The sequence below is a fragment of the Ursus arctos genome, unplaced genomic scaffold, assembly GCF_023065955.2.
Source record: "Ursus arctos isolate Adak ecotype North America unplaced genomic scaffold, UrsArc2.0 scaffold_14, whole genome shotgun sequence".
NCBI lineage: Eukaryota > Metazoa > Chordata > Mammalia > Carnivora > Ursidae > Ursus > Ursus arctos.
Window position 1 is genome coordinate 63,940,996 of NW_026622808.1, and position 22,182 is coordinate 63,963,177.

Genomic DNA, 22,182 nt, shown 5'->3' on the forward strand with positions numbered 1-22,182 from the left:
ACGACCCAGGGACATGGGGGCTCTCGTTGCTCCCCCTGGACAGTGGGGGAAGGATGCATAACCTCACGGCTGAGAAAGCCCACGGTGGGACCAGGATCCAGCACAGGCCGGTTGCCTCAGAACCCACACGGTAACGCCTGCATGTCGTGACTCTCTTGTGGGTGGGAAGGAAATGGGAAAGAGACAGGGAGGAGGAAAATGTGTGAGCAGCTCATTAAGGAGATCCCCACAGCCGGACTTCAGAGAGGAGGGCTTTAGTAGCCGAGGTAACCGTCACAGAGCCGTAGCTCCGGGAGAGGCCGTCGGGCTGTCAGAATCTCTTATTCTGCGTGTAGTTCTACCAGCTTTGGGACTCCCTTCATGCTTTGTAACTGTCATTTCGTTTATTTAGTCTGGACGAGAACTCTACAAGGAATGGGCTTTTATTGCTCTGTATGCATTTGAGACAGCTCAAAGAAATGGAGGACAGGTCACCCAAGTTCAAATCTTAGCAGTGAGAGAGCCAGGACTCGAGCCCATTTCTCTGTGATACCGACAGAGGAGATGGAGAAGCGGAGCGGCAGCTTCGCGGGCGGCCCCGGGGCAGGATGCAGAAAACCACCAAGCAGGTGCAGCACCTCCCCAGTGGGCTTTACTCACGCCTTCAGCTGTGCAGCTCGGCAGCGCGGGATTCAGTGTATTCTGCTTGGGAAAGCAGGCGTTCCAGAAAGATCTCCGTAGGAAGTGTTTTTTTAGTAAAAGGTTTGGCACGTGGAGGGAGAGTGCTTGGGAAAGGACATGTGTGAGGATGAATGTCTTCCCCGACCCAGGACTTCCACCAAGCATTTACAAAGCAAGTCTAGTTCTTATCTGATTTGTTAGCTCTGCGGCCTTGGCTCAAATCCCATTCCTTTCCCCCCAGAACCACAGGGATAAAGAGGCACTCCTTCAACGAGTAGCCCTCATATGTCACAAAAGCAGACTTCGGTGACCACCCTCCCAACCCAGGAGGCCCAGGACAGCCCTCAGGCGAACCCCAGGCATCAAGCCAGACCAGAGAGTCTTGGTTTATGTGAGGCCAGCACTGGCCTACGAGTCACTGGGCAAATGGAGAGGGTGAGGGACCGTCTGTGCAGTGAGAACACTGCCCCGAGGCCAGCTCTGGGTTGGGCCAGGATAGGGCAGAACTTGAGGGAGGAGGCAGGAGGGAAATGGAGCGGCCTGGAGCAGTGGTCCCCAGGGCATGGAGCCTGGCTCCCGTGGTACGAGAGAGCATGGATGTTGGAAAAGATGTATACCTCATGCACAAAAAACTGGGGATTTCAAGGCTAAATACATAATGTGTGAATTAACGTGGATTGAAAGCAAAATATGAAGTCACTCACAGTGTGGTGGCACAGAGACACAGCCAACAGTTAGGAGATGGATGAACGTGACCACTGTTTGGGGACCCAGGCCACGGGTACTGAGCTGAGGCCAAGAGAAGGCAGGGCATGCTAAGAGACAGCAGTGGCAGGGAGCCTCTCTGCAAGGCAGGGTCCCTGGGCCCACCGGCAGAGGCCTGTATTGGCCGAGGTCACCTGAGAAGCAGGAGGATTTTCACGGAACAAAGGCCTGAGAGAAAATGGGGAAGGAGCTGGGTAAAGCTGGAGGAGGCTTAGGGCCTAGCAGAAGGAGAGAGGGTGGGAAGGTTGGGTGGGAGTGTCTAAGGCAGGCTCACCTGGTGTCTTTAGGGAGATCAGGGCCCTGGGTCTCCCCTTCTTCTCCCCACCACACTCAGTCATGGGGGAGCAGCCCCTGGGAAGCCTGGGCAGATGTGTGGATAGGTTTGAGAGAGTGGTGGGGCTCTCAGTCAGCTGTCTAGAGGTCTAGAACAGTGGACTCAGGGAGAAAGGCTTAGGGCATCCCTCCTCTTGGGCTGCATTAGGTGAGCTTTATTTTATCACCTGCCTGGGTTTTAATAGTTTAGTAAGCCCGATTCTAGCTTTATCATGGTGCTATTTTCAGTCTTCTGAATTAAAAATTTTTTTATGGCCAAAGTTCCATATTAATCACTAATCTCCTGATGTTATAAGCCAGAAATATCTGAAACAGGTGGATTGGGCCAGCAACCTTGGGGCAAAGCCAGGTTCCCTTGGATGCCCGGCGCCCCGTTACTCAGAGGCCATCCCAGCCATGGGGCCACCTGGGTGTTTCCAGATGGTGACAGCTGAAGCTTCTGGCTTCTGGCCGAGGCCTGCTCCTGTGTGGATCGGCCACCACAGCTCATCCGTCTCATCGCTGGCTTGCACCCGCTGTAATGCACCCGACTCTAGACTGCCTTGGTAGGGTGCAGGTTAATCTTTTTCTGGTGCCCCATGAAGGAATGTCACCTCTTTAATCTGGCTTTTACAGGACCCCAAACTACTCTTCAAGCCTTCTCTCTTCTGAATTTTCTTCATTCACTAAGGGATTAAGAGCACGGACTTCAGGGGCGCCTGGGTGGCTCAGTCGGTTAAGTGGCCAAGTCTTGATCTCAGCTCAGGTCTTGATCTCAGTGCCGTGAGTTCAAGCCCTGCGTTGGGCTCCACGCCCTGCGTTGGGTGCTCTGCATGGAGCCCACTTAAGGAAAAAAAAAAAAAGAGCATGGACTCCAGAGCCACTGGCTATGTGCCCTTGGAAAGGTTACTTCACCTCTCTCTGCCTCAGTTTCACCATCTGTAAAGAGGCCATGGTAATGGTACCTATCTCCTAGGATTGTCGTTTGGGTTAAGTGACTTAAGAAAGTGACTCATTGGGGCGCCTGGGTGGCACAGCGGTTGGGCGTCTGCCTTCGGCTCAGGGCGTGATCCCGGCGATCTGGGATCGAGCCCCACATCAGGCTCTTCTGCTATGAGCCTGCTTCTTCCTCTCCCACTCCCCCTGCTTGTGTTCCCTCTCTCGCTGGCTGTCTCTATCTCTGTCGAATAAATAAATAAAATCTTTAAAAAAAAAAAAAAAAAAAAAAAAGAAAGTGACTCATTTAGAGCAGTGCCTCGTTTGACATCAGTGTTTGCTAGCTAAGTGTGCCTGGAGTGCTTTCAGCATGCCCGGGCTCACCTGCTCTCATACCTCCACACAGCCTGTCCCTCTCCCTCAGTGCCCTCTACCCACTTTTTGAAATCCTCTGTGAAACCCTCCTTGGCCTTCCAACCTGCCTTGGTGAACTCTCTGCTGCCTTTGTCCTTGGAGCCTGGTTATTGCCATTGCTGCTGCAATGGAGTTTTCTGGAAGGTGGGCTCCATAGCTCATCACCTCTGTGTCCTTCATTGCTCCTTGTGAGGGAGGTGGGCCAGCGTAGGGCTTGGAAGTCACAGGATCTCCATCTGAAGCCTGGCTCTGCCACTTACTGGCAGTGTGGCCCTGGGCCAGTAGCCACCTCCAATGCCTCCATTTCTCTCCCTGTGCAATGGGAATCGTATATAGAACCAACCCATGGGGCCGTCGCAGAGCTTCACTGACGTAGCTGGTGAGGAGCGTGTAGGCTGGCACCTGGGGGTGTCAGGAAATAGCAGATGTCATTAGTGACAAAAAGTGTTTGTGGAATGAAAGAGAAAGTGGTGTGGGACCTGGTTGAGAACCCCTCCTGTCTTCCTCCTTTTCAGGGCACAGCCAGACCCATGGTCCCTCCTTCCCAGGACCTGCTCCAGCAAGAGCCAACGTCTCGCCTCCTTCCACAGATGCCCCTCATTCCTTAAAAACCAACTTTCCTGTTTCATCTGATTCAAAGGTAAATCTCCCACCCTCACCCCCACCCCTAGCTTATGGCCCTTGCTCAAAAATGCGGTGTACTGGGGCTCCTGCCTGGCTCCGTCATTAGAGCTTGCAGCTCTTGATCTCGGGGTCATGAGTTCGAGCCCTACGTTGGGTCTGTTGGGTATAGAGATGAATGAACTTGGAAAAAAAAAAAGTAATGTATTGGGACCAGTGTGGGGGCTTGGGGTTAGGGGGATAGGGAGAAAAGAGACTCGTGGAATTACTCCAAGCTTCTAAGACTAAATGCAGGCTGTCAGTGTGGCTGGGGCCTGGGGGCCTGGGGTTGGGGGGACTGGAGAGGGTGCATTTTGCATGAATACATGTTTTAATGAGCTTTTCCATTCTTTGTGCTTAAATGAGAGCTGAAGGGCACCTGGGTGGCTCAGTCATTAAGTGCGTCTGCCTTCGGCTCAGGGCATGATCCCAGAGTCCTGGGATTGAGCCCCACATCGGGCTCCCTGCTCCACTGGGAGCCTGCTTCTTCCTCTCCCACTCCGTCTGCTTGTGTTCCCTCTCTCGCTGGCTGGCTCTCTCTCTGTCAAATAAATAAATAAAATCTTAAAAAAAAAAAAAAAGAGAGAGCTGATACATGGCATCTTTCTCCCCCCAAAATATATTGGTTACATTTATACTAAGTCGTTTGCTTACAAGCCACCTCTCTTCTAAGCTTTTGTCCACCTGATACATGTCCGAGTTATCCTGAATTTTCAATGACTTGGGTCCAGGGCCACATATGACTTTTGGGTCTTAGGCACTTTTGCTTTTGTGGGCCTTTTCTTTCCTTCATTAAAAAAAAAATCAAAGATTCTATTTTACAATTGGCACAAAGATGAACCTAATCCAAGCTGGATTAAAAATAAAAACATTTTCTGTGATTCTAAAAGTTCATTCTTGTTCTTCTGGTTTTAAAAGAAATCAAAACGTTTTTGTGGGCCTCTAAAAGTGTGCTGGGCAGGGTGCCTGGTGGAAAAGCCAATGCTACATGGGTCTGGTTAATAAGACTGTTCTATAAAGGAGATGGGCACTTAAGCATGGTTTGTTGTGGGTTTTTTTAAAATAATTAATAATTTTCAAAGACAATTTAATAATTGGTAGAATGATCACGGTATAATGTTAAGTAAAAACACCAGAAGTCAAAACTATGTGTATGGCATGATCCCAATTTTAAAAATAAATCCCATGTATCTAATTTACAAGAAATACTTTAAACTTTAATAGCAGTTCAGTGGATAATGGGATCGTGGATGTTTCTTTTTCCCTCTAATTTTCTAAAACTGTCTGTAAGAGCATAGATAGCTTTAAAAAAAGTTAAACTTCTGTGCACCTATTTTTAAGAAGGCACGTGACTGAAGCAGAGCTGCTTTTCATAGGCTCACACAGAATTGCGTTTGGTTATGTGAACCTCGATCCTAATTCCCAGCGTGTTTACCATGTATAGGACCAGGGGCACCAATTCAGCATTTGACCAGATGTGTGACCTCACCTTAGCTCTCTGACTTCCTTGGTTCTCACTTTTGTAAACTAGCGAAAAAGGCAGAAAAAAAATCCCAGCCATGTGCCAGGAATATTCACATTTTAGTTAATCTTCAGGATTACCCTCCAGAGTACTCTTGCTAAATCTTCATTTTTGCTGCTGAGGAAATTAAGGCTCAGAGAGGTTAAGTTACTTACCCAAGGTCACAGAGCCAGTTAGAGGCAGAGCTGGGATTTGAGCTGGCCCTAGCCACGTCCTAAAAAGGACTACTTCTCCTCACTGGACAAGATGAACTCCTCCACCCTTCAGCTTTGATCTAAGGTTCCCTGAGGGAGTAGGAAAAAATATTTTCCGTGTTAGTTCCATATTGATCTCCAACTCTTCTCTCTCCTTTCCCAGGACTTTAGCACCTCCATTCCACAGCAGGAAACACTTGTGAGCCGGGCTGAAGACAGCCTTTTCTGGAGCGAGGCAGATGTGGTCCAGGCAACTGATAACTTCAACCAAAACCACAAAATCAGTGAGGGGGCCTTTGCTGACATCTACAAAGGGCAAAGGCATGGCACGCCATTCGTCTTCAAGAAGCTCAGAGAGGCGAGCACTTCTTGGTTTCTAGTAAGGAGTGGAAGCTGTATGGGTGAGGCTGGATTTTCATGTTTCATTGTCTTTTCCCACAGGTGGCCTACTCAGGTCCAGGATCAGTTGAAAAGTTCTTCCAGGCGGAGGTACAAATTTGTCATAGGTAAGCCTCCCCTTTGGAAAATACTTTGCTCAATAATGATGACAGCTAACCTATATGTAGTGCTTCCGGTGTGCCAGGCATGTCTGTGCTCCCTATGTAAACATTTTCATTCAATCCTCACAAGAAACTTGTCACATAGCTCCTGTTACCAGCATTATGTTGCACATGGGCAAATTGAGGCTCAGAAGGGTTAAGTGTCTTGTCCAAGATCGCACAGCCAGTAAGTGGCGGAGCTGGAATTTGAACCTAGGTTGGTCTGGCTTCATACTCTATGCGTTTTCTACGAAGCAACTACATGCATAGATTAGAACTATCAAAGAACTTTTGCTCTTTTGGCCCAGCTCCTTCCTTCCAGGGTGGAAGAAATCTGTTTCTATCCTATTTATTTGAGATGAACAGAGACTTACTGTTTTTCACTCTAATGGCAAATCCATCTTCAAGCAGTATTGCTCCGGAGCAGAAGTTGGCCAGTGGTGCCCGCGGGCGAGATCTGGCCGTGCTGTGTGTGTGGTCTGATGGCCAAGCATGGGTTCTCCATGGTAATCACAAGAGGAAGAACATTTCATGATACGTGAAAAGTATACGAAATTCAGATTTCGGTGTGCATAATAAAGTTTTATTGGAATACAGCCACACTCACTTAATTCTGTCTTCTCTACGGCTGTTCTCGTGAGAAGTGTACGGTTGAGTGGTCACAGCAGAGACTGTACTGGCCCACAAAGTCTAAAATATTTACTAGCTAGCTCTTTGCAGAGAAATTTTTAAAAAGATTTATTTATTTATTTTGAGAGAGAGAGAGGAGGGGGAGGGAGAGAGAGTGGAGGAAGAGGGAGAGAGAGTCCCAAGCCGACTCTGCGCTGAGTGAGATCACTACCCGAGCCGAAACCTAGAGTCTGACATTCAACTCACTTCGCCACCCAGGCACCCCGACAGAGAAATTTTGAGCCATAAAGTCCTGAGCAATAAAGACCTTCAAAAGTCATCTTCAAACCTGCTCATTTTACAGATGGGGAAACAGAGGCTGAGAAGGGAAGTGAGCCTGCCTGTGCCAGAGCTGGCGGGGGACTGGGAAAGAGAACGGGAAGGACCTGGGGAGACTTGTTCTGGCTCTGCTGTGACTGACTGATGAATTTAACAAAGGCGTATTGGGCACCTGTCAGGCGTTGGACGCCAGCTGTCATTCAACCTTGGCAAGTCGCTCTCTGGGTTTACTCTGCCAGCATGCAGCCTCGGGCGACAAATGCATGATTATTGTGGAGTATCTTAAGAAATAAAGAAAATCATAAATAAGAAAGTAGAAATCACCTGTTTTCTATAGCACCCATAAGTAACTACTCCTGTGTTAGTATTTTGATATATTTTCTTTAATCTTTTCTCTATTCATACCTGTGCATGAATAAACACATATATTTAATAAAAAATGAAAGTGTAATTTCCCTTTCCATTTTGGCAAAGGGCCTTCCGGGAGTCGGCAGACACCCCCATTCATTGATTGGGCAAATGTGAGTGAGTTGCCAAGGTCTTTTTTGGCTCTAGGAAGAATACAGAGCCCCTGCCTTGGGAATGGTTATGGTCCAGAAGGGATTGAGTGTAAATGGCTCTCCTGAGTGTGAGAAGTGCAGTAGGATGGCCTGGGGGCAGTGGAGGAGGGCAGGAGGGACTGGGCAGGAGGCCATTTCAACAGTCTTGTGGAGCATCCATCAGGGTGTGACTCAAGGCAGAGGAGGGGGGAATGAAGGGGACAGTTGGGAAGCTCTTTATGACGGTGAATGCTGACTAATTAGATGGGGAGGTAAGGAGGTTTCCAGGAGACTGCAGGGAGACTGCACAGGTGCCCTTTGTTGAGGTAGTAACTGGGCACAGAAGCAGGGTTGGGACTTGCTGAGTCTAGGGTGTTCTCCTGGAGCAGCAGGATGCAAGCAGATGTTCCGGTCTAGAGCTTAGGAAGGGGCTGCAATGCGAGATTTGGGGGCATTCCCCATAGAGGTGGGAGATACCTGGAGACATAGCTGATAAAACAAGATGATAAGCTGAGCCGGGGATACTTAGGTTTCAGAGGAAGGCAAAGGAGGAGGGTCTTGGTGAAAAAAGCCAAGAAAGAGCAGTCAGAGGTAGGAAGAGAGTAGGGAGGGAACAGTGACTCAGAACCCAGCAGAAGAGGAGTTCAGGGAAGAACCCAGTCCTGGGAGTCCAATAGACCTGCGTTCTGATCCTTCCTTGCTTGCTGGTCATGACCGTGAGCAAGTTCCTTAACCTCTAAGCCTCTATTTCCAGAAGCCTCTGGGGTGGTTAAGGTGTTATGTGCTGCAGAGCAGTGAGTTAGGGTAAGTTGGAGCTCCTTGACTTCAGGCTTGTTGAGGGCAGGCTGTTTTCATCTCTGTACCCTGGTGCTGGGAAGAGAGCTGGGAAGTCACTGGTGGCCTCACTGGGGTAGAGGGGGCAGAAGAGGAGTGGGAGGTGAGGAAATGGAGCAGTCTTTGTTTATTCTTTCTGTCTGACTCCTCACCTCTGCACTAATACCTGATTTCAGATGCCGCCACCCCAACGTCTTACCTCTGCTGGGCTTCTGCCCTGGAAATCAGTTTTACAGCTTGATCTACCCATACATGGCAAATGGTTCTTTACAGGACAGACTCCAGGCTCAGGTAAGGGGCTGGGTCATGGTCAGAGAACAGGACCAGGTAGCATCCAGATAGGGACTCAAGGTTGAGGGACTTCCAGAAGGGAGAGGGGCCGTCCAGAGAGAAGTTAGGTTGGGATAGATGAGATCGGGCTAAACATCTTCAGGTAAACCTATAAAAAAGTTATTTGACAAGAGGCATTTCAAGAGCAGGACAAAGGTATCCCACAGTACTAATTTTATTTAACATTGTTCTGGGGGTGCTAGTTAATGCAATAGGACAAGAAAAGTAATTCAGAGATACAGAGTATGGAGAAGTGGAAGCAAATTTTTATTTGTTAAAAATGCTATTCTGTTACATATCTATTTGCTTGTGTCTTTATGGGCTATCTCTGGAAAGATACAGAAAACTGGTGCTTTGGGTGCCTCTGAGGAAGTGAGCTAGGTAGCTGGGGCATGGGACAGGAGAGGAACTTTTACTATATACCCTTTAGTACCTTTCACATATTATAGCATGGGAACATCATAATACGTACTAAAATTACAATTGTAAAAACAAAAAACCTCCTTCCCATAAAATCCTCAAATAGGGGGAAAGATTTATTCCACAAGGGAATTAGTGCTTCTCTTAATAGAGACCAGACAAAGCAGTTATTCATGGTATAATGATTGTTAGGTTTGTTGAGCTCTTGCTGTGTTCGAGATACCACAATAAAGGCTTTACACATGTCCCGTTTTCCAAAAGAGGAGTCTCTGGCACAGAGAGGCAAAGTGACCTGCCCAAAGGAACACAGCTGACAGGTGTCAGGGCTGGAATTTAAACAGGGTTCATGTGGCTGTAGATTTCAGACTTTTTGAGAAGGAATCTGTCAGCAAGGCTAGTTCTTAGAGGATGTGGGACCTACGACGGGACTTGAAAAATAAGTAGTGATTGAGCCTGGAGTTTCCGTCTTAGAACAAGAGTGGCAGCGCCTGGGGGATGGTGGGGGCTTTAGCTCACCCTACAATCACCCTCAGCCCCTGTGAAGTCTCCCCAAATACACAGAAAATTGGCATAAGGCCCATGTGCTTGGTGTCCTGACACAAGCTCCTTAGCCCCTCTCCCAGGCGTCCCTTCTAGAGGGAAATTCCAGACCTGCCACTGTATAGTCACGATAAAAACAGCTGCAGGCTATTGAGCACCTACTGTGTGGCAGGCACTGTGAGGGGCATACCGTACACTCATATGCCATATCCTCCCTGCCATATCCTCCTCTGAGTCCTTAGAGCAATCCTAGAGAAGCATAGGGGTTAACATTTCCATTTTATAACTGAAGAAGAAACCGAGGCTCAGAGACATCGAGTGTCTTTCCCAGAGTCACACAGCTAGTGCGTGTCTGAGCTGGGATTTACAGCTAGATCTTCTGATGTCAGAACTGGTACCCTGCCAGTACACCCTGCTGGTCAAGCCCTGTTACAGAGGATGTGAAGGCCGGAGGGAGACAGAAGCTCATTGGGACTTTAAAAACGCATAGGTGTGACTGTTTCTCCCCTCCCCCGCCGCCCTGTTCTCTTTTCCGCAGGGAGGCGCAGACCCCCTCCTCTGGCCACAGCGCGCCAGCATCTGCTCTGGGCTGCTTCGTGCTGTGGAGCACCTGCACAGCTTGCAGATCGTCCATGGCAATGTCAAGAGGTGAGGGGGTGGGCTGGACTCTGCTGAGGGCCTGCGCTGCGGGGCGAGCTGCACGCATTCCTGTGCCCCTTCCTCTCCCTTGGTCTCTCCTTTCTTTGGATCGCTCTCCCCACCTCGCCTCCCTTGGGTCTCTTCTTTCTTTCTTTGTTATTCCCTCAGAAATCAGGGTTTCTGCTGTCCCTACACACTGCCCATCTGTCACCATGCTTGTCCTTTTGACCTGGTGCTTTCGCAGCGAACACCCGACACCCCTGATGCCCTTTACTTCAGTGCAGCAGCTGGTCTGGACCTGATCCTTGAGCTTTAGGCCAAGCCCCCTAGAATTTTGAGCTCCTTGCTCAAGGTCTTCCTGGAAACCCACCCCCTGCTTATGTATTTGTTGGTAAAAGCAACTCATGTCAGGGAAGTTTCCTGCAGGGTAGGCATGCAACCCAGCATCTTAGCACCGTTCTTAGCCCAAGAACAAGGGTCCTGTCTGGGGACTGGCAGCATGGGGAGAGATTCCAGAAGATACCAGAAAATCTGGCAAAACGACCTCGAAACCATACAACTCATACTGCCTCAAAGTTCTCTATTTGACAAGTGGAAGCCTTGTCCTCATTTTTCCTCCCTGATTTTTGTCTGATTGCACAATTGTAAGAGCAATAAAGGAAATGAAAGGTTCAGAGGTCATTCTGGCCCTCGTGCCCTGACTCATCGGCTGGCCTCCATTTCTTCAGCCCCCACCACACAGAAGTCTTACCCTAAGGGAGCATATTTCCTCATGTTGCATGCCATCATTTTTAGTGACTTTTTAGTTTTCCATTGAAGGGATTGGCCCATAATTTACTTTACCACTCTTAATAGTGGACATTGAAATTAATGTCTGGTTTTTTTTTTTTAAGATTTATTTATTTGGTGGGGGGGAGGGGCAGAGGGAGAGGGAGAGAGAATCCCAAGCAGGCTCCGCACTGAGCTTGGAGCCCAATGCGGGGCTCGATCCCACGACCCTGAGATCATGACCTGAGCCTAAACCAAGAGTGGGATGCTTAACCAATTGCGCCACTCAGGCGCCCCGATGTCTGTTTTTTAAATGACTATTTAGGGTTAGTTTGATGATTTTTACACATGTAACTTAGTTGTTTTCTTGTTTGTTGTTTGTTTTTTCCCTTGGAGTACTTTCTGAGAGTGTTGACTCCCACAGGTTAGATGCCTAGGTCCAAGAATGTTTTTATTCTTCTTCCTATACCCCATGATCTGGGCAGGACTGGTCATAAAGGACTTGAGTCAGGCAGGCCAGAGCTTGGGGTCAGAACAGTTTCAGAAGGGCCCAAGCCTGCAGAGCCCACAGTCTTGGCAAACTGAGGTCGATGAGGGTTTGACATCCGTGAGGGCCAGGAAGGCCGCACCTTTTTGGCCACCCCAAATGCCATTCCCGCGGCAGCACAGCTAATCTTATCTCCATCCTCCTTTGCTGGTGGGAGGGGGTTCCCACTCCCTTCCCTCACCAGGACTGGCTCAGAAAACCCAGATGGGGGGTCTAAAGTGACCCTTAACTCGCAGGGGCCAATGCTGCTTATTGTGAAGTTGTTTTCCGAAAGGGTCTCTCTCTACGGCAACCCCTTCTTGTCCAGCTCAAAGCGAGAAAGTTCTCTCTGCTTCCTTTTCCACAGCTCCAACGTTTTGCTAGACCAAAACTTCACCCCCAGGCTGGCTCATCCAATGGCTCACCTGTGTCCAGACAACAAAAGGTCAAAATATACCATGATGAAGACTCACCTTTTCCAGGCCTCAGCTGCGTATCTGCCGGAAGATTTCATCAGGGTGGGGCAGCTGACAAAACGAGTGGACATCTTCAGCTGTGGAATAGTAAGAGCTTCCTTCTCTCTGCTTGGCCTTGGGCCTGCCCTCAGTTGTCCTTCCCACAGCTGCTTTGTAAGCAGAGGATATAATAGAGGCCCCTAGATAGATTCCATCGAAGTACAGTAAGGGTTGGCCAACTATGGCCTGGGGCATATTTTGTACAGCCTATAACTAAGAATAGTTTTTATATTTATAAAAGATATAATAATACTGCTAATAAAAAAAGAATATGTGGGGCGCCTGGGTGGCTCAGTCGGTTAAGCGTCTGACTTTGGCTCAGGTCATGATCTCAGGGTCCTGGGATTGAGGCCCTCGTTGGGCTCCCTGCTTGGCGGGGAACCTGCTTCTCCCTCTCCCTCTGCTTGCCACTCCCCCTGCTTGTGGTCATGTTCTCTCTCTCAAATAAATGAAATCTTAAAAAAAAAAAAAAAAGAATATATGACAGAGACTTGGTTTGTGGCCCACAAAGCCTAAAATATTTACTGTCTGGCCTGTTACAGAAAAAGTTTGCCAGCCCTTGAAATATAGCTACTCGTGAGTGTCCAGCTTCTGTGAGACTCCTTCCTTCTCTGTTTCCCAGCCAGCCATCTACTCCTCTATCCAGTTGTCTGTTCGTTTTTGTCCATCCATCTGTCCAGTCATCCACTGAACTATTCATCCAGTATCCATCCATTCAACAGCCAGCCCTCCGTTCAGGATCCACCTGTGTCCCCGCCCTCCCTGTGTCCTCACCACCACTGTCCTGTGTCCTGTCACCACCGTATGCCAGGCACTTGGAATATCGATGTGGCTAAAACACAGTCCTTCCCCCAGGAGCTCATGATCTGAGTAGAGCAGTCTCCAAAGTAGATTTCTATGGAACAGCCTTGAGGTCTCTGTAGGTTTGATGTGTTTAAAGGATTTTGTGGCCAAACAGGTATGACCAATGCTGGGTTAAGCAGGGTCAAGCAGATTTCTTTACCACAAAATTAATCAGAGACTTTAATATGGTAATGAGCCTTTAATCTAATTTAATTGTGAATTCACCACGGCTGGGAAGATGGTAAGCAGCATTTCCCAAATTCATTTGACTGTGGAACCTCATTTCCTCAGTCTCTCTCTGCACCAGTGTCCCATGGAACCCAGTCTGGGAAATGCTGCCTGTGAAAAGTGACAGTTTCTGGCTGGCCTTTGCCAAGAGCAAACAGCTGCCTCTTGGACCATGCCCTCTCTCTTCCTCTCTAGCCTTGAACTCTGTGCATCCTCTCTCTCTGACCCGTCTCTTGTCCGTCCACCTCTCCCACTAGTGACCTCCCGAGCCACCTTCTGCTCCGATCCTGACCTCCAGATGCCGGATTCTACTTCCTTCTGTCTCCCGCGGGCTCTTCTGGTGTCCTTGCCCCCATCAGCTCCACTGTGAGTGGCTCCGTGAAGCTCAGTGGGGCTAGCCCAGGCTCCTGCTCCTGTAAAAACCAGCAGGACTGAACCCTGTGTGGGTTTGAGTCCCAGCTTAGTTACTTTCAGCTGCATGACCTCGGGGGCCTCACCTGTCACTCTGGGCCTGTTTTGTCCTCTGTAAAATGGGATAGTGACAGATATGGAGATTAATAAGATAATGTAGTTAGCAGAATACCCTTCACTTACCAAGATGATTATTGTTGTGGTGGCTAGTATTCCTACCTTCACACCCTCCCTCCTGAGTTTTGTTTTCCCCCTGGCTTTTTTTTTGAAAGAGAGAGAGTGTGAGTGCACAGAGGGGAAGAGCAGAGGAGAGGAGAGAGAGAATCTTTTTTTTTTTTTTTTAAAGATTTTATTTATTTATTTGACAGAGATAGAGACAGCCAGCGAGAGAGGGAACACAAGCAGGGGGAGCGGGAGAGGAAGAAGCAGGCTCCCAGCGGAGGAGCCTGATGCGGGACTCGATCCCAGGACCCTGGGATCACGCCCTGAGCCGAAGGCAGGCGCTTAACCGCTGTGCCACCCAGGTGCCCCAAGAGAGAGAGAATCTTAAGCAGGCTCCAGGCTCAGTGCAGAGCCCAGCCCCAGGCTCGATATCTCGAGTGAGAGATCATGATCTGAGCTGAAACCAAGAATCTGAAGCTTAACTGACACCCAGGCACCCAGGTGCCTGCCTTTTTTTTTTTTTTTTAAGATTTTATTTATTTATTTTAGAGGGAGATAGAGAGAGAGAGAGAGAGAGAGGGAGCGTGCGTGGGTGGGGGTAGGGCCAGAGGGAGAGAGAGAGAGAATCCCAAGCAGACTCTGTGCTGAGTGCTGAGCCCTGAGCCCCATGCGAGGCTGCATCACATGACCCTGAGACTATGACCTGAGCCGCAATCCAGTGGGACGCTCAACCGACTGAGCCATCCAGTCTCCCCTTACCCTTGACTTTTTAACTCAGCTCTTGACGTAACAATTTTTTAAACTAATTTATTGGTTCCGTGACCACTGGCTCCCTTCACTCTTTCTCAGCTCTGCCACTAACTGACAGTATGATTTTGAACTCTGATTCCGCCTGTTGGGAACACTGCATTTCTCAGTGGGTTTTTTTTTTTTTTTAAAGATTTTATTTATTTATTTGTCAGCGAGAGCGAATGAGAGTGCGTGCACAAGCAGAGGGAGAAGCAGGCTCCCTGCTGAGCAAGGAGTCTGATGCAGGACTCGATCCCATGACCTGAGCTGAAGGCAGATGCTTAACCGACTGAGCCACCCAGGCGTCCTTCAGTGGGGTTTCTTTTTGTTTTTTTGTTCTCCGCCCTCCCCCCCCCCCCAAGCACTAAATGACCTCTCTAAAATGTTCAGCACAGAGCCTGCCTGTGGAAGGGGTAGAGGGAATGTCTGTTTATTCATTTCCCCTCGTTCCTCCCTCCCTTCCTGGCAGGAGCTGGTTGGGAATACCTTTTCAGCTTGCTCCCATCCACTTGCTGCGGGGTGCCCTCTGCTGCCCCCTCCTGGCCACTGCGGGTCTGTAATTAACCCGCAGGCCCTTCCCCTGGGGGTGGAGGATTTCTTGGCAGTCAATGTGACTGTATTCTGACTTGCTTCAAGGGAGGTTGTGGGACAGAGATTTGAAACTAAGGGTGGGGTACTCACTCCCTTATATTCACAACCAGCAGATCACCATTTACCAGGTAAGGATGCAGGCTCTGATTTTAGTCACTTAGTGATTAAGGAAGAGAGAATTTGAACCCAGGCAGGGCTGACTGTAGAGCTCTTAACTACCTTGCTCTGTTGAGAATTTCTGTTCAAAGCAGGTTTCCCCTTTATTAAGACACATCTCATGGTTTGTCAGTGTTGTGGTGTCTCACACTGGTGCAGGGCTGTGCTCCTTCTGTGAGTGGGTGAATTAATGAACAGGCTTTAGAGGTTGCTGAGACTTTCTGTGTAGAATAGACTTACGTACATGGATTCCTCCTTTTCCTGACATTTCTTTTTCTTTTTTTTTCCTTTTTTAAAAGATTTATTTATTTATTTGTCAGAGAGAGAGAGAGAGAAGGGCACAAGCAGGGGGAGCAGCAGGCAGAGGGAGAAGCGGGCTTCCTGCTGACCAGGGAGCCCGATGCAGGACTCGATCCCAGGACCCTGGGATCATGACCTAAGCTGAAGGCAGATGCTTAACCAACTGAGACACCCAGGCGTCCCGCCTGCTTACCATTTCTGATGGGGTTTTAAATGAAATGATTTTTAAAATACAGTGTGTGTGTGTGTGTGTAGACACATGTATATATAGAAAAATGTGTATGTGTATATACACATTAAATATAAATATATAGTACATATATGTAAATATACATATTTACACATGCACATATTTATATTTTATGTAAATATAGTGTGCATATATAAACATACGTATTATATATTTATATGGATATGCATATACACATAAAACTGATGGTAATATGCACACGTTTGGTTTCCACCCCCCTAACTTGCTACTCCTTCAGACTTTTGAGCAGCTGGGTAATGTGTTTCGTTGGAGGAGGTATTAAGTGATATTCCCATGTCTTGATTTGGGGCAAGTGTCTGTACTGGCAAATGGCAGAGCCGGGCCTGGAGCTCAGCCTCTGTTACTAAGAAGAATCGTTGCTCTTGGCCCGAATCTCCTGCTTGAAATTTGCATGAGTGTGTGAACAGTGCTAACTGCATGTTCTCTCCAGGTGCTGGCTGAGGTCCTCACCGGCATCCCTGCAATGGATAACGACCGAAGTCCAGTTTACCTGGTAAGGGAACCAGTCACTTCTGGCTAACAGCTACCGGGGTGGGGGGGGTGTCAGGAGGGCAGGGACCTCCACTCTACCCATTGCACAGATGGTTATGAGGTCTCAGTCTGCGGTTTGATTTGCAAAGTAACCTTAACCTCTCCCCGCCCTTACCAGCCAGCCAACGTGTACTTTTTCATGATAAGAGAACTTAGAATGTTTCAGGGAAACCGTTTTCTTCCCTCTACACATCTGGCAATCAAATAGGATTTGTCTTCAAACTGGTAAAGTCAGCCCTCTTAAAAAGGGTCCTATAATAAAAGCAATAATTTTCATTTTGTAGGTTCGAAGAACTATCATTCACATATATACACATATAGGGTCATTTAAAAAATTTAACAATGTAGCCAGACTCTGTGTTTGGCACTTTACATATGTTATCTTTCTAAGTCATCACAAAATCCCCCTGAGATTGATAGGGTCATGACGTTCTCCTGCTCTTGAGAAAAGCAGGCTCTGAGGTTCACCCGAGATCTCACCCTTACTAAATGTCAGAGTCGGACTTCCACATCAGGTTTTCTGGACCGCAGCTCCTGAGTTCTTAACCCTGACACTCTGCTGACTGTTTAATTCTCATGACCAACCGTATGAATTCAGGATTATTATCATCCCCATTTCACAGATGAGAAAACTAAGGCCAAGGTGAAGAGACTTGGGTCTTGCCCCCCAGTGAGATCAGTGGTGGAACTGGGATTTGAACTCATGTCTTCTGCAGAGTTCCAAGTCCTGTGAAGGCTCTACTCCTCTTCATCAGTTTGAGAGGAAGCGCCTTTCCTGACTTGAGGTTGAGGCCATTAGAACAGCTGGCTTTTTTTTTTTTTTTTTTTTTTTTGTGACTGGGTCCCCAAAACATCCCCTGGACCTTGGGGTGGGGAGCTGAAGGCCTTCCTACCCACAGAAAGCCATTCCGCTTTTGGAGACTGGGCCCTAGGTATTACAAAGAGGTGGGTTTCAGCACCTCAGATGTGGTTTGGGGCAGTTTAAGGTGGTTTCTCGTATTCTGACAGTTTTCTTGAGGTGAATTCCCTGACATTCCTCTGGGTCTCCCTGAATGAACGTCGCAGGACAAGGAGTCTTTTGAGATACTTATGTGATATTTTCTGGAAGGTGTTTTTGTTAATGGTTTCTAAAAATGTGGAGGAAGGGGTGCCGGCTGGCTGGCTCAGTCAGTGGAACATACGATTCTTGATCTTGGGGTCATGAGTTCGAGCTCCATGTTGGGCGTAGAGTTTACTTTAAAAAATGTGGAGGATATAATTTTTAAAAAAAAAATCTTAATTAAAAAATTAAGATTGAACATGTAATTTAGATTCAAATCAGAGATGAAAACTACTAACACCTAGTGCGGTCCAGGGTAGGAGGAAGCAGGCCCCTCCCCCACCCTCGGGGGAGTGTTTGTGGTCACGGTGTTTTCCGAAGGCCATTGGGTGGTTTCCATCAAAATTTAACATGGATGTACCTTCTGATGAAGTAATTTCACTTGTACAAAGGGACATACACATACAAGGGAGGAAAGACATGGACGTTCACTGTAGCGTTATTTATATTAGTAAACAGCTGCAAACAAGTAAAGTATCTCAGTTGGGAGGTGGTGAAGGAAATTACAGTATAATCATACACCGTGGAAATTCCGCGAAATTATTTATAAATAACTTCATGAACAAGTGTTTATAAATGTTTATAATGAGGATGCAGTGTGTTATGTGATCAACTTTGACATATGTATATATCTGTGACATCATCACCAAGTCAAGTTCATGACCATGCCTACCACCCCAGAAGCTACCTCTTCTCCTTGGTAATCCTCCCCTCCCACCTCTCCCAGCCCCTGACATCCCCTACCGCCACTGATCTAGTTTCTGTCACTGCACAAGTTTCCACTCTCTGGACTTTCATATAAATGAAATCAGAGAGAGTTGGCTCTTTTGGTGTCTGGATTTTTCCAGTCAGCATGGTTACTCTGAGATACGTCCCATGCTCTTTGTGTGGGTTGTGGTTCATTTCTTTTTGCTGAGTAATGTTCCATCGCAGGGGTGTGCCACTGTGTGTCCACTCACCTATTGATGGACACTTGGTATGTTTCCAGCTTATGACCGTTACACCTGTAGCTGCTACGTACTTTTCTGTGCGGGTCTCACTGTGGGCATGTGCGTTCATTTCTGTTGAGGTATAATTCATACTTGTGAAGTGTACAGAATGATATAAATTTTGGAAAATGTGGACAGTTATGTAACCAATACTACCATAATCAAGATATGGAGTATTTTCATCCTTCCAGAAAATTCCCTTGGGCAACTTTATAGTCAATCCCTCCTTCCCACTTCCATATCTAATTTCTTTTTTAAAAAAATATTTATTTATTTGTTTATTTATTTGATATAGAGAGAGAAATAGAGAGAGGGAGGCAGAGAGGGATCAAGAGGACAAGCAGGGGGAGCAGCAGGCAGAGGCAGAAGGAGAAGCAGGCTCTCGCTGAGTAGGGAGCCTGACACAGGGCTCCATCCCGGGGTCATGACCTGAGCCAAAGGCAGATGCTTAACCAACTGAGCCACCCAGGCGCCCCTCCTGATCTAATTTCTGTCCATGTGTTCTTTTTTGGGGTATCAGGTAGATGGAACATAGAGCGTGTACCTGTTTGTTTCAGGCCTCTTTGACTCAGTGTCATATTTTGAGATTCACCCTTGTTATTATGTGTACTAGTTGGTCATTCTTTTTATTGCTGCTGAGTATTCCATTGTGTGGATGTATGACCATTGGTTTATCCATCAGTTGTTGGACATTTGGGATGCTTCCAGGTTTTGGTCTTTCTGAATAAAGCTAACATAAACGTTCTTATAAAAAAATGAGAAAAATATATATGTTCTGACAGGGAACTATTTCTAAGTCAAAAAAGCAAGTTCAGAACAGTATATAGTTTAATCCTGTCTTTGGTAATAAATATATGGATGAATAAAAAAGTAGTGTCTTATATTTTCTTGTTTATAAGTTGGCGATGATGATAGTATCTAAGAGGGTTTAGTGAAAGTTAAGTAGTGTATCCCTAAAACAGTACCAAACACAGTGACTAGAACATAGTAAGTACTGTATGTGTTAGCTATTCCTATTATTACTGTTATTTCATTTATTTTTTAAAAAAGATTTTATTTATTTGTCAGAGAGAGAGAGAGAGAGCACGCACAAGCAGGGGGAGCAGCAGGCAGAGGGAGAAGCAGGCTCCCCACTTAGCAGGGAGCCTGATAGACTGTATCCCAGGATGCGGGATCATGACCTGAGTCAAAGGCAGATGCTTAGGGGCGCCTGGGTGGCACAGCGGTTAAGCATCTGCCTTCGGCTCAGGGCGTGATCCCGGCGTTATGGGATCGAGCCCCACATCAGGCTCCTCTGCTATGAGCCTGCTTCTTCCTCTCCCACTCCCCCTGCTTGTGTTCCCTCTCTCGCTGGCTGTCTCTATCTCTGTCAAATAAATAAATAAAATCTTTAAAAAAAAAAAAAGGCAGATGCTTAACTGACTGAGCCACCCAGGCATCCCTATTACTGTTATTTTTTTTTAAAGATTTTATTTATTTGACAGAGAGAGATACAGCGAGAAAGGGAACACAAGCAGGTGGAGTGGGAGAGGGAGAAGCAGGCTTCCCGCTGAGCAGGGAGCCCGATATGGGGCCCGATGCCAGGATCCCGGGATCATGACCCGAGTCGAAGGCAGACGCTCAACGACTGAGCCACCCAGGTGCCTCCCATTACTATCATTTTAATACCTCTGAAGCAGTTGCTTGCCACTATAATAATTATTATATATAAGTAAATATATAACCAAAGTGATTATAGCTAAAGACTTCTGTAGCAGAAGGTCTAGGGTAATATAATCCAAACCATTAGCAGGTGTTACCTTTGGAGAGTGAAAATAGGGAGATAATCTGCATACTTGGTTCAGAAAACCCATCCACACAGGGTAGCAATACCACGTACTCTTCTCCCCTTCCCTGGGTTCAGGCATGGCCAGTTCTTGAAAGCCTTTTCTGTTAGGGACAATTTCAAACATGCACAAAGTAAAGAGAAGAGTATAAGGAATTTCCATCCATCCATCCCATCAGTTATCAGCAACATTCTTATTTCTTTTGGAACAGAAAAACGTGTGTGTGTGTGTGTGTGTGTGTGTGTGTGTGTGTGTGTGTGTGTGTATTTTAAAGCATATCCCAGATATTATGTTATTCCACCCATAAAATAGTTTTCTTAATTCCTTAATATCATCTAATGCCCATTCCATGTTTAAATGTCCCAAGTTGTCTCAAAATTTGCTTTTTAAAGTTAGTTTGTTTGAAACTGATACAAAGTCCACGTGTTACCATTAATTATGTTTCTTATAAATATTTAAAAAAGTAAAAAAGGGGTGCCTGGGTGGCAGAGTCGGTTAAGCATCTGACTCTTGGTTTCGGCTCAGGTTGTGATCTTGGGGTGGTGGGGATCAAGCCCATGTTGGGCTCCATGCTCTGCACAGACTCTGCTTGGGACTTTCTCTCTGTCTCCCTCTGCTCCTCCCCCACTACCTCCCTTCAATAAATAAATACATCTTTAAAAAAAATGATTATGTTTCTTGAAACTTCTTTTTTTAAGATTTTTTTTTTTTGTAATTTAAGTAATCTCTGCACCCCATGTGGGGCTCGAACTCACGACCTCCAAGACCAAGAGCTGCATGCTCTTCTGATTGAGCCAGCCGGGCCACACTTAAACTCCTCTGTTCTCCACCTGCACCCCTCCCCGTTTTCTTTCCATATATCATTGCATTTTTGCATTAAGTGAGTCATTTGTGCTGTAAGTTTCTCATGTTCTGGATTTTTACGTCCTTGTGGTATTTTTTTTTAAGACTTTTTAAAAAATTCATTTAGAGAGAGAAAGAGAAAGCACACACGCGTGCAAGTGGGGTAAGGGGCAGAAGCAGAAGGAGAGAGAGAATCTCAAGCAGACTCCATGCCAAGGACGGAGCCCAACTAGGGGCTCAATCTCACACCCCTGAGATCACGACCTGAGCCAAAACCAAGAGTCAGACGCTCAACCAACTGAGCCACCCAGGCTCCCCCCACTCCTGTTCTTGTGGTATTCTTAACTTGTTTCTCTATACCTCTTATCCTGAGACTCGGTTAGATTCACGATCAGTGCAGCTTCCTGAGTGGTGCCTGGTGCTTCCCACCGCATCACAACATGAGGCGCATAGTGGGTCCTCCTCCTTCCAGTGCTGAGGTTCATCAGTGGGTCCAGGTGGAGTTGCTGACTCCCCCCATCACTAAGTTCCCCCATCACCCTACCCCCGAGTGTTCTTAGCATCTCCTGATGACTCTTGCCAGATGAGATCCACTATTTCACTGGGGGAGTCAAATGGTGAGCCTCTGCTCCTATCATTCTTTCAGGGCAGTTGTTTTGAACAGTTTCTTTCTTTCTTTTTTAAAGATTTTATTTATTTGTTAAACAGAGAGAGAGAGTGAGCACAAGCGGGGGAGCAGCAGGCAGAGGTAGAGGGAGAAGCAGGCTCCCTGCTGAGCAAGGAGCCCAATGCGGGGCTCGATCCCAGGACCCTGCGATCAAGACCTGAGCCAAAGGCAGAAGCTTAACCGGATGAGCCACTCACACGCCCCTTTCAAACAGTTTCTGATTCTGTTTCAGACGGTGGTGACCTCCATATCTGAAAATAACACTCTCCTTGTATTTATTGATTTATCACCTTTAAACACCATGATACCTTTTAAAAAGACAAACATTTAAAAGGCAGAGCTCCCATGAGAGAATTGTGCAAAAGGGTATTCATAAAGGCAACCCTTGCCAGCTGGAGGTTTTTAGTCTCCAGGT

General features: G+C 47.2%; 1 protein-coding gene across 1 annotated transcript in view; it reads left to right on the forward strand.

Annotated features, from left to right (window-relative positions):
* Nucleotides 1-22,182, forward strand: part of IRAK2 (interleukin 1 receptor associated kinase 2) — a 58,823-nt gene that overhangs the window by 28,305 nt on the left and 8,336 nt on the right. The window contains exons 4-10 of the mRNA XM_026501354.4: nt 3,603-3,727; nt 5,627-5,821; nt 5,905-5,969; nt 8,500-8,614; nt 10,152-10,261; nt 11,914-12,109; nt 16,243-16,305. Coding sequence (XP_026357139.2) covers nt 3,603-3,727; nt 5,627-5,821; nt 5,905-5,969; nt 8,500-8,614; nt 10,152-10,261; nt 11,914-12,109; nt 16,243-16,305 — 869 coding nt within the window. The remainder of the gene's footprint in view (nt 1-3,602; nt 3,728-5,626; nt 5,822-5,904; nt 5,970-8,499; nt 8,615-10,151; nt 10,262-11,913; nt 12,110-16,242; nt 16,306-22,182) is intronic.